The following is a 12541-nucleotide window of genomic DNA, read 5'->3' on the forward strand; positions in this document are numbered from 1 at the left end:
TCATATTAAACACCTTTGTTGTTCATAAGCTTAATGGCTGTTCTTCCTTGTTATTCTCAAGTTCTGTTTTTATTTTTTTTGTTTTTTTTTTAACAAAATCACACAATGTCACCTTTTATTTCAGACTTACAAACCTTCATTCACTTCCTCTTCTGAAATCAGTTCCCCATCCATGACCCTTTCAGTGGCGCTTCATTCCTACTTCCTCTTCTCTTCATGTAAAGCAGAAGCATGAGCGCACACAGGAGGCTTAAAAGTCTGCCCGTCGCTGCGGTCGGCTTCACTCTGTGGTCTTAACGTCAGGGGACCCTCAGCACCATGGACCTCCAGGTGGGTCACAGCCTCCCAGTCTCTAACACTGACACCATAAACAAATGGCTTTTTATCCTGTTTCTGGTTACGATAAAAAAAAAAAAAAATGGCTGATTAATTCACACATTTCAGGAATCTTGGGTCAAAGGAGGCATCCTGATCACCCATGACGTCCAAGAAGGAAAACACCAATATGAAGTCAAAAACATCATCAAAAGCAGAAGAGGAATTGGAGATAAATCGTTTGTCAGGTATTAATCCGACTCTATTACACTTTTAGAGAAAGAATCTGCATTTCACTTATTTACCGTGTCGTTCTCTACTAAATATAGATGAAACTTTTTCTAATACATCCTGATGAGAGGATTTGTAAATACACAAATAACTGATGTTAATGATAATAATTACACGATTCATTCATTCATTACAATTAGACTGTTATATGTGATTTAATGTCAAGTTTTACAAAGTGGTGCCACCTGAGGGATTAATTCATGCTTTCAAATATAACTTTTCTTTCTCAGGAGAGGAGACAAACTGCTGCAGGTAAATGGCAGCGACCTGCACGACGTCGACCCTGAGGAGTTGGCACAAAAGTTAGCTGAAGGAAATCCCATGTTGGTGAGTAGATCAGCCTGTAAATGTACAGACACATAGAAATAAACAGAGTTCTATTTCATTTTCACAGCTTTTAATTACTGTTATTACTTTATGTTTCACTGTCAGCATTAGTAAAAAAGTAAAACACCAAAGGAAGAATTCGCTACTTTGTTTTTATACTTCAGATACTGTGAATCCTATGAGTATTTATTGTATTTATGATTCTGCTTATTTTGCTTTAACATCTGATTTGAACTTGATCGTGTCGACGCCTGTATTTATATCATCATAAACAGAAGTGGAGTCAGTCTGATAAGGCTTCTTTAAATAAAGGCTTTCAAAGATTTAACCCTTGAAGATTAAAAGTTGTTTTTGTGGCGACTTCCAAACAAATTTTCTCTACATTTAATCTTTCCTCTCATCTATTTTAATATCATCCTCTGAATTTTGCATTTGTCAGCCAAAATCAGGTATCTTTCTTTAATTTTCTGATCACGTAAATGTCCATAAAACCTCAGAGTTAATTCAAAGGTTATTATTAAAACAGAGAAAACTGAAGAAAAAGTCATTTTCTCATTAAAATATATCATTAACTGAGCATAAGACCAAGCATCTGCAGCTGCCATTTGTCAGTAAATGACAAATGGCAGCTGACCTGAATTGTTTCCATGTACCCTTCTGATAGGATTAGTGGTTGAAAACGTAAGCCGTTTAGATCAGCAGGTGCTTTGGGTTGCTGGGGGTCGTTTAGGTCTTTGAGGGTTAGCTAATTATTTCTTCCCAAAGAAATACAGTCTACTCTCGTTATACCGCCAACTTCCGTTCACGGCCAAATTGGCGGTATAGCGAAAATGGCGTTACAACGGGTTGCGTCCATAATGTGCATGTCTTTACTATATGATGTCTATGCTGCCCCCGTTAACCCGTTCTAATTGCGTTTCTAAATAAATCTTGATTCTGTTATGTTGTAAGGGATCATTTAAAGTGGGGAAACATTTTAAGCATTATTATACCGTGTCGGGAAATGACACCCCATCATCTTGAGGCTTTGGCTTAATCCCACGTCCTCTTCCCGACATCCTGACCTACTGAGTGTTCTGCGATAAATGAACGGTGGCCGTTCCGTAGACCTACTCGTAGCTTGTCGCGATCAGCGTCTGGCGCGTTTGTTTCAGTGCATTGTTAAAATTTATGTGTACTCGATGGCAATCACGCTGGCAGTATAACGGTCGGGAAATCAATGGTATAAGTGTTGTTTGTGCATGGAACTGGGCTGGCGGATGGCGATAGGCGGAAATGGCGGTAGCTAATGGAATAATGCATTGGGGATTTTTGTGCAATGGTTTTGGTCGGCGGTGAGTGAAAATGGCGGTATAACGGCGGGCGGTTTAACGAGAGTAGACTGTATCATAGTAGAAAAGGGATTTTTTTGTCACATCCTGTGAGCCCAAAACTAGTCGTTTAACCCTTTACCGGGTAAGTGACTATTTTTTAGCAGTTTCCAAATACATTATAAGACAGTGACAGTAACAGTTCCAGTGAGGACAGTGAGTCAACCATGTGGTCTCCAGGGTCTGTCAGGTCCACCTCTGCATGAACAGTGAGTGGACCTGCTGTGTTCGGTACCATGAAGTAATGGAACTAATGTAAGGAATGATGTTCAGAGGGATCATGTGGATGTGGACAGGTGCTCTAAAAGTGATGTTCTAATGTTCTAAAATACATGTTCCTTTCACATTAGATGTCTTTTTCTTGTATTTTTTATATATACTTCTTGTCTTTGTTTTTTTTTTTCTTTGCTACTTACAGATGAGGAACCAAATATGGTAACTTCATTGACCTTGATTTTCTATACAATAATAAACAAAATTGAAAACATTCACAGAGGTAATAAAGTCTTGTTATGTCTTCCAATAACACACTAAGGTTGAAATTTTTGAATTTTAGAGTATTTTTATGAGTACCCTAAAGGGGGTTAAAAACCTTTTTTGTAAAAAAAAAAACAATGAACTATCACAGCTTAATATAGAATTTATCAGTGAATTTGTGCTTAAATGGATCATTCTTACAGTAATTTTGGATGATGTTGTGTTGAATAGATATACATAGGTTACCTTTAATAGCATTTTATGTAATTTCCATATTTATTTTATACAATTTAAATGTAACTGGCTGCTTTTTTAACTAAATCCCTTTCACTCATGTAACTAACTACAAAAGTGAACCAGCCATTTTATGTTGTACACATTACAACACAATATAAACACCAAATAAAATCATCAAGGCCAGGTTAACAGGATCTGTTTTTTTTCCTCAGTATTAAAATAAAGTGTGTTTGGTTCAATGTTACACTAATTTCAATGATCAGAAAAGGACCATTCTGTGATTTTATGAATGGATGAACTGAATGTTTTACAAAATGTGTCATTTACCATCAGTGTTACGTCAAATACTTCAAATACTGTTACTGTTTTTTGCAGTTTTTTTGGTTAAAATTTGTCCATTTCTAACATTATGTGTAGCTCAATAAGTTATTTCTTGACATGATTTTGGCTGTACCATCAGTGTTATGTCAAATACTTCAAATACTGTTACACTGAACATATTTTGACACGTTATTAATGAACCTGATGTAAAACTTAATCTGTTTATATTTTTTTCCCCACACATTTTACACATTATTTCAGCTCTTGACATTTTGTACATGTTTTAACATTTCTCTGTCAGAAATAGAAAAAGAAATCAGCACTAGCACAAAAACTTTCAGACTTCCCTCTTTAATCTTCCCCTTCTTCTTCCTTTCTTCAGACGGTGCACAAAGCCATAAAGAAAAAGGAACACACTGATAGTTCCTCACCAGCTGAAAATGTGATGTATCCTTACGACAAAGAGAAAATGCTGCTCAATTTCAGGATGGAGATGACGAAGGAGGAAGACTTGGGGAGGGATGAAGGCGGCGTGGATGGCACTACAGTGGAGGATGAGTGCAAAGAGGAGAATGGGGAGAGTGAGCAAGACGGTGACTTTCTCATCGTTACTATGACGAAAACCAGCGTGTCTGTGTTGGCAGGACGGAGCTGTGACACCGTGAGCCCCTGTCAGGAATGTCATGGGGTCGGATGCAACTACAGTGATGTTGTCATGGTAACAGAGTCCAGTACAGTGACGCTGGGTGAGTGGCTTTTAATGGTCTTTCTACACTACAGGTGTCAAACATGTGGCCCGGGGGCCAAATCCAGCCCGCCAAAGGGTCCAATCCGGCCCGCGGGATGAATTTGTGAAATGCAAAAATTACACTGAAGATATTAACAATCAGTGGTGTCAAAATCATTTTAATTCAGGTTTCACATACAGACACATACAGTCCAGTTAGATTTCAAGTGGGTCAGAACCAGTAAAATATTATTATAACCTATAAATAATGACAACCCCAAATGTTCTCTTTGTTTTTTTGGTGTAAAAAAGTAAAATTACATAAAAATGTTTACATTACCAAACTATACTTTTACAAAAAAAGTGAAGAACCTGAACAAATATGAACAAATGGAAATGTCTAAAGAAAAGTAAATGCAATTTAACCAATATTCTGCCTGTTATTAAATGTTTTGTGCGATCGTAATGCACATGTGTAAATGATAAACTGATAAACCGAGGCAGAATTTTGCTAAAATTGCACTTGTTTTTCTTGAGACAATTTAAGTTGTTCATGTTATTCAGATTTTTAAAGTAACTTTGTAGACATAAACCTGATCATAATATAATTTTCCTTTTTTCACTGTTATTATTTTACTGGTCTGGCCCACTGCAGATCAAACTGGGCTGAATGTGGAACTGAACTAAAATGAGTTTGACAGCCCTGTTCTACACTTATACTTCCTCTTATTATCTTACCTCTCCCTCCATAGAGAAGCCTCAGAAGGTTTTTAGATAAAACACATCAAGATCTTTTTAGGTTACAAATTCCTATTTTGGATCAAATAAATGAAAAAAAAGAAGTGCGTATTTATCCCAGTTGTTCAGGTTGTTCAAAGCAGTTAAAACTGGGTTGTTTTTCATGTGATGTGAAAACCTGACCTGGGCAACATTTTCCATATTTACATTACACATGTAGGAAACACAAATATATATATAACAAACTACTACTAATAATGCCTAAATATAACTACAATATTTTAAACGTAAGAAAACAATAAAGGTTTTAATAAAGCATGTGTAACATTTCGCATGTAATAGTATTTCAGCATCAGACATAACTAAAGTGTAATAAATCCTATAATTATGTACATTCATAGAAGTATGAAGAGGTAAAGCCCTGCTCAAAGTCTGTTTATGGACCTTATTTTGGGAAAAATGTGCATAATAGTGAATGACAACAGACACACTGATCCCATTTAAGTCTTGCCATGAGTTACAGATTTGATGTTTGACAATTAAAAGGTTATTTTGCAAAATGATTTGTGATAAAACTGCGATATTGTGTAATTATTAGGGATGCACCGATTCCGATACGAGTATTGGGCATCGGCTCCGATACTCAGTGTGTGTACTCGTATTCGTACTCCTAAAAGTAATCTGATACAAATGCACTGATATCACCTACGGCCGTGTGACATTCCCAGTTCAGTGCAGCAGGTACGAGGAGGAGGAAGAATGTGTGTGGAGTGTGAAGAGTGTGGAGATGGAACTAAATAAATGAGGCTGATCAAAGTAATGCTGACTGACAGTACCGTCCCAGACACAGACAGATACAGACACAGCGTTCTGTCCGTCCTCTGCGTACATTCCATCTGTTTTCCAGGTGCTGGAGGATGAGTACCCAGACAGAGAATACCACTGGGAGTACGGAGCGGTGCGGACCGCCACCAGCGGAAGTGAAAATGAAACTTATCACTCATTTCTCTTTTCTCTACCTCAGGGGTGTCAAACATGCGGCCTGAGGGCCAAACGCGGCCCGCCGAAGGGTCCAGTTCGGCCCCTGGGATGTTTTTGCCAAGTGCAAAAATTCCAGTCTTGAATTGAATTAAGAAAAAAAAAAATTAGCTTTAATTAAGGAAAAAATCTTCAATTAAGCCAAAAAAATCTTCAATTAAGTTAAAAAAATCTTCAATTAAGCCCAAAAAAATCCTCAGTTAAGTAAAAAAAAATCTTGAATTAAGCCAAAAAAAAATCTGCAATTAAGTTAAAAAAAAAAAAACTTCAATTAAGCCAAAAAAAATCTGCAATTAAGTAAAAAAAAATCTTCAATTAAGCCAAAAAAATCTGCAATTAAGTAAAAAAAATCTTCAATTAAGCCAAAAAAATCTGCAATTAAGTAAAAAAAAATCTTCAATTAAGCCAGAAAAAAAATCTTGAATTAAGTAAAAAAAAAAATCTCAAATTGAGCAAAAAATCTTGAATTAAGCACAAAAAAAAAAAATCTTCAATGAAGTAAAAAAAAAAAAATCTTCAATTAAGCCAAAAAAAAAATCTTGAATTAAGTAAAAAAAAAAATCTCAAATTGAGCAAAAAATCTTGAATTAAGCCAAAAAAAAAAAAAAATCTTCAATGAAGTAAAAAAAAAATCTTGAATTAAGCAAAAAAAAAAATCTAGAATTAACAAGTTCACGTTTTTTTTCTTTGCTTCAGTGCAAAAAATAAGATTAAATTATGAAAATATTTACATTTACAAACTTTAAATTTAAGTTTCAGTTTTTTCATGTTTTGTTTTGTTTTTTGGATAGTTTATAAAAGTAAGTATTTTCAAAATTTAACAGGGGATTTTTTACACTATAACAAAGACAAAAATTTGGATTTCTCATTATTTATATATTATTATGTTTTTATTTTTCTGGTCCGGCCCACTTCAGAACAAATTTAGCTGAATATGGAACTGAACTAAAATGAGTTTGACTCTTCCTGCTGAAGCTAAACTTTTAAACCTTACCAGCGAAAATGCTGCAACATTAGTATCGCATTAGTGTTCCCTCTGTCGTCTCCATGTTTGTTATTACTGACTTTCTTCTTCTTCTCAAAATCTTTCCTCTTCTTTGTGGTATTTGTCCAGTATGGTTAATTCAGAGCGGCGCCCCCTGGTGGATTAATTGACAAACGTTCATTCCAACACATTAAATGTCAGTAGCAGCACTTTGTTCCAGTCAGACTAATGACAACGACAATAAAGCACATTTACAAAAGGAACGAACAACTGGAATGGGATTATTAAGGACTCGTATCGGTACTCGGTATCAGCAAGTACTCAAATATAAGTACTCGTACTCGGTCTGGAAAAAAGTGGTATCGGTGCATCCCTAGTAATTATAAAGACACCACCCTCCTTGTTTTATAAATTACATTGTCATATCCTCCTCCACGAGCTGCTCAGACCTGCTGAACATGTCTCTACACATCTCACCATGACTTGTTGTGGTTTTCATTCCTTTTACTATTCTACCACCCGTCCAAATGTGCTGAATGAGTCTCTTGCCATTGACTGTCATATATTTTTGTGAACTAAGGTCCTGTGAGGTCGAGAGGAGGAGGTGGAGTCAGTGATTAGTGTTTCCTGAGGATCCTAAATAACATAAAAGTCTTTTTTTTTTTTTTTTTTATCTTTTTATGAGCAATGTAACAGTACATACAAAGGAGCAAAATTACAGTGCAATCATTATACATTGCCTTTTATATAATTTTTCCCCATGCCCAATCCAACCCCAAGGCCCTCCGAGAAGGGGCAACAGCAGAAATAAGAACATCACAACAGTCTCTGAGCAGTAGAAAATCAAATAAGTACAAGCAGTATCAAATCTGTGGTGTACACGAACATCAACTGAGCTAATGGAAATAGAAGAAAATAAAAATAAATAAAAATAAATATTAAAAATAAATAAATAAATAAATAAATAAAAATTAAGTCATAGCTTGTAGATATCTGTGTTTACTTTCAAATATTAGACATTACCTAGATGTATCAAATGTGACAATAATTAATAGACAGAACAAATTACGACAAAAAACAACAATACCTAAACAATAATAAAATAGAGTAGGGTGGAGGTATGAGAGATCAATCTGAATAACATAAAAGTCTTTGACACCCACGTTGTTTCACATCTGTTTAATTGTTCTGCTATTCTCAGTTCCCAGAGGAGGGGGCAGTTTCAAAAGGGTCAAGGTGTTTGACGCGTCAGTGGAACATGTCGCCTCTCACATGTTCCTCAGAAGCCTCTGTCTGCAGAAGACCGTCTACGCCTCACCAAATCCAGGTTTGACCCTCTGACCAGTACAACCTTTCATTCACATGGACAGTGTTACTGTTGTCGAGGCTGTGGATTTCTGAACGCTCCTCCTTTTTTCTGTGTGTTTAGAGATGATCACAATATACTACTACAAGTCAGACTTCAAAAAGTTCAGAGGGATCCCAGTGGTCCTGAACTTCACAGGGTCTGACTGTTTCCTCAAGTGCTCCAAAGAAGAAGAGAGAATCCTCCTCCAAGTGGAGGTAAATGTTAAAATGGATCTATGAAGTAATGTATGTAGTACAGTATCTACAGCCTGTTGTAGTATTATGCTTTAACATAACATAACAGTTCTCAGTACCCCCCCCCCCATCCCACCACATGCATGTGCAAATATATTGTAAATATGTCTATAATATTTAAACGTAAATCTAAATTTATATAAATAGCAGATTTGTTTTTTTCTCTTTACTCCTACACATTGCATTTACGTACTTATTTTGCACATGTGCACATTTTTGCACATATTGTAGATTTTACTGTAGATTTTACTGGTTCTGTTCTTATTATGGTGAGTGTTTTTATTGTTGGGTTCCTTCTCTTTTGCATCGCGTGGGGTAGTGCACCAATTTCATTGTACAATAGTATGTTGGTGCAATCTTATCTTATCTTATCTTATCTTATCTTATCTTATCTTATCTTATCTTACATTACCTTATCTTATCTTATCTTATCTCATTTTAACTCATCTTATCTTATCTTATCTTGTCTTATCTTATCCTTACATTACCTTATCTTATCTTATCTCATTTTAACTCATCTTATCTTATCTTATCTTATCTTATCTTATCTCATTTTAACTCATTTTAACTCATCTTATCTTATCTAATCTTATCTTATTTTATTTTATCTTATCTTGTCTTATCTTATTTTATCTTACCTTTGTTTATTTTATCTAATTTTATTTTATCTTATCTTATCTTACATTACCTTATCTTATCTTATCTCATTTTATCTTATCTTATTTTATCTTATCTTATCTAATTTGATCTTATCTTTATTTATCGTATCTAATTTTAACTTATCTAATCTTGTTTTATTTTATTTTATTTTAACTTATTTAATTTAATTTAATTTTATCTTATCTTATTTTATCTTATCTTATGTTATCCTATTTTACCTTATCTTATCTTATCTTATTTTAACTCATCTTATCTTGTCTTATCATATCGTATCTCATCTCATCTTATCTTTTTTATCTCATCTTATTTTACTTTATCTTATCTTATCTCATCTTATCTTATTTTATATAGTCTTACCTTATTTTATTTTATCTTGTCTTATCTTATCTTATTTTATCTTACCTTTATTTATCTTACCTTTATTTATCTTACGTAATTTTATTTTATCTTATCTTATCTTATCTTATCTTATCTTCTTATCTCATTTTATTTTATTTTATCTTATCTTATTTGATCTTATCTTTATTTATCTTATCTAATTTTAACTTATCTAATCTGATTTTATTTTATTTTATTTTAACTTATTTAATTTAATTTAATTTAATTTAATTTTATCTTATCATATCTTATCTCTTTATATCTGTTGCTTCTCAAGTGTATATTTTCTGCTTTCTTTCTTTCCTGCACTTTATTTTGGTGTTTCTTTTGTGTTTGCTGCTCTCAACTGAGAAATTTCCCTATAAATCAATAAAATCTTATCTTATCTCATCTCATCTCATCTCATCTGATCTTATCTTATGCATGTTATATGATTGTTTTACCATAGGGACAGTCTGTCAAAATGTAAATATTCATGACTAGAGACTCAAGTCAACAACTATTCATAAAACATGCTAATACAAAAATGTGCTGTTGCAGGTTTGTGAAAAGCAGAAACTGCAGAAGATCTCCAAAAGCGACGAGGGCACCCTTTCGTTTGTCTTCTACATGAAGGGTGATCGGACAGACGACCGGACCTTTGAGTCAGCGCTGCACCTCGGCTGGTTCATCCAAATTGTCAACACAGACTCAGTGGAAGTAACAGAAAAAGAGCGACCTGAAGAGGATAATCATTTCCGTGTCATCATTCAGAAGAATTAATAGAGCTAAACACAGACTGAATTGAGCCACCTGGTTCAATGATACACAAGCTCTTTCCACTTTGCCAGATTCTGCTATTGCAGAAGTGTGTTGATATGTATCATATAACTAATGTTTTTGCATATGTGTGAAAAAGAGATGAGTGAAGTCATGTTCGGTAATTTTGGTTTTTAAAGTAAACTTTGAAAGCTACTTGCATTTTTATGAGTAATTTAGTGTAAAAAGTCAATTTTGTAAAAAAAAAAAAAACAAAAACAAAATGTCAGCGTATTACACTGGGTTACAAAAAAATGTTTTTTGCAAGTTGTCCAGGTTTTTTCAACTGAATTAGGACCATTTTGCACCACTAAATCCAAAAAAGACATCTGTTTTTCCCAGTCAGGTCAGGTTTTTTTTGCTAATTCGATTTTGAAAAATGTTATCTTCTCACAAAATTGATGACATTTTTGTGATTTTATCAGTTGATTTTTTATATAGTTCTCACCCAAAATATATTTTAAGGGGAAAAAAATCATTTTCTAACAGGATTCCTGTTAGGTACAATGGTGTATTCACTGCAGATGTAGCAGAATACGTCAGGCTTATTTTTTGCAAGATCTTCTAGTCGAAGCCATTTCATTCACCTGTAATATTAAAAAAAACATTAATCATAAATTGGCAAAAGTAAAATCTTCAGAACTCGTTTATTGCAAGAAATATGAAAGAATTTTGTATCATATGATGTGAAAATGCCCATAAACGTAAGCAAAATGTTAAAAAGCCAATATGTAGCATAGTTCAGAAAGTTGACCTGACTGAGCAAAATTAAAGTGATTTTTGGATTCAGCACACCAAAATTATCCTAAATCAGCTCAAAAAACTTAAACAATAAATTTGTTGTTGACCAGTCTTATAATAAAACTGTGGCTAATTGTAAACATGAGTCCAATCTACACACAGTCAGTAACATTGTCAGTAATGTTTTTACTGTTTAACACAATAATGTTTAAAACTGTCTTAGGTTTCACATGTCGCCAAGTCTTAGGTCGCCTTTAAATTTGTTGTTTTTGCAAGGTTCAAATAAGCATGTATATCTATCTCTCACTCTTTTCTTTACATATATTATGAAAATAAAAAAAAATATGTGCACAGCCTTAAAACACACACTAAAAACTAAACTAAATGGGTTGTAAAGGTTAAAGTCACTATTTTGGGTGACCTCTGACCCAATGGCAAGAAGTGGTACAAACAGTTACAAACATCTGACATGTGTTGAATGAAACCTGGTTAAAAAAAAAACAAAAAAAAAAAACATAAGAACATTAATGCAACAAATGTCATATTGTCTGAATAAAACGGCCAGATAAAATAAGTGCAAAGGGAGGTCACACTAAATACTACCACTTTACTGAAGCTTCTTCTTCTTTTTTTTTTTTTTTTTTTTTTTATGAAACTTTTTTTTAACTCATAAAGACCCAGTGATACTTTTGTGGCATTTCTTTTTTTTTTTTTCTATATTTAACTTTTCTTAAGTGATTTATTACAATTTATTATGACATAACCCTTTGTATTTTATGTTTTTTAGTGAACATCAGGTATTTTCCTATATTTGATTTACTGATCATGTAGATGTTCATAAAAAGCTCAGATTAAAGTTGAGGGTTATTATATCAGAATATGAGAAAACTGAAGAAAAAGTGACTTTTTAAGCAAAATTTATCATTAATTGAACATAAACCTAGTGTGTCCATCCACTGTCATTGATCCAACTCCATGGGTTTTACTGGTGAATCAATGTTGTAGAAGATGACGGTGTTTCCATGGTAACTACAGAGCCTCTGAACATCCAAATGGGTCATATCTGATGACCATGAAAAGACGACAACCTGTACACAAATTATTTACATGTATTGATAGGATTAGTGGATCAACAGGTATTAAACAGTTTAGATCAGTCGATGGGTCTGTGTAGGTTAACTCTGGACATACTTCACATATGTCAGATGGGATGTTAATACAGAATGTCATTAGAACTTTAGTAAACCGACAAACCTAATGTTGAACTTAGACTTTTGCACAGTACTGTATTCCAATAAATTAGTCTTGCATAGAAATACTGTGATTTAAAATGACTGTTGGGCACCAAGAATATACAAGTATATACAGTTAATTATGATAAAATTACTGGCATTGGTAAACTTTGCAGCTTTTGTGTTTTTGTGGGGTTTTTTTGTTTTTTTTTTTGCTGCTCAATCTGCTGTAGATCTCAATCAAGCAGGAAATTTCAATAAAATTACATTACATAAACTTGGTACTTGCTTTAGTATCATTTCA

The 12541-nt window shown here is 33.7% G+C and overlaps 1 protein-coding gene across 1 annotated transcript; it reads left to right on the forward strand.

Annotated features, from left to right (window-relative positions):
• Positions 1–216: 216 nt before the first annotated feature.
• Positions 217–10528, forward strand: LOC115437597 (uncharacterized). The gene is made up of 7 exons (XM_030160884.1): positions 217–330; positions 445–563; positions 837–933; positions 3721–4084; positions 8028–8153; positions 8256–8389; positions 10007–10528. The coding sequence occupies exons 1-7, from the start codon at positions 319–321 to the stop codon at positions 10226–10228; spliced, it is 1074 nt and encodes a 357-aa protein (XP_030016744.1). The 5' UTR covers positions 217–318; the 3' UTR covers positions 10229–10528.
• The last annotated feature ends 2013 nt before the right edge of the window (positions 10529–12541 follow it).

The sequence above is a fragment of the Sphaeramia orbicularis genome, chromosome 3 (assembly GCF_902148855.1).
Source record: "Sphaeramia orbicularis chromosome 3, fSphaOr1.1, whole genome shotgun sequence".
Classification (NCBI taxonomy): domain Eukaryota; kingdom Metazoa; phylum Chordata; class Actinopteri; order Kurtiformes; family Apogonidae; genus Sphaeramia; species Sphaeramia orbicularis.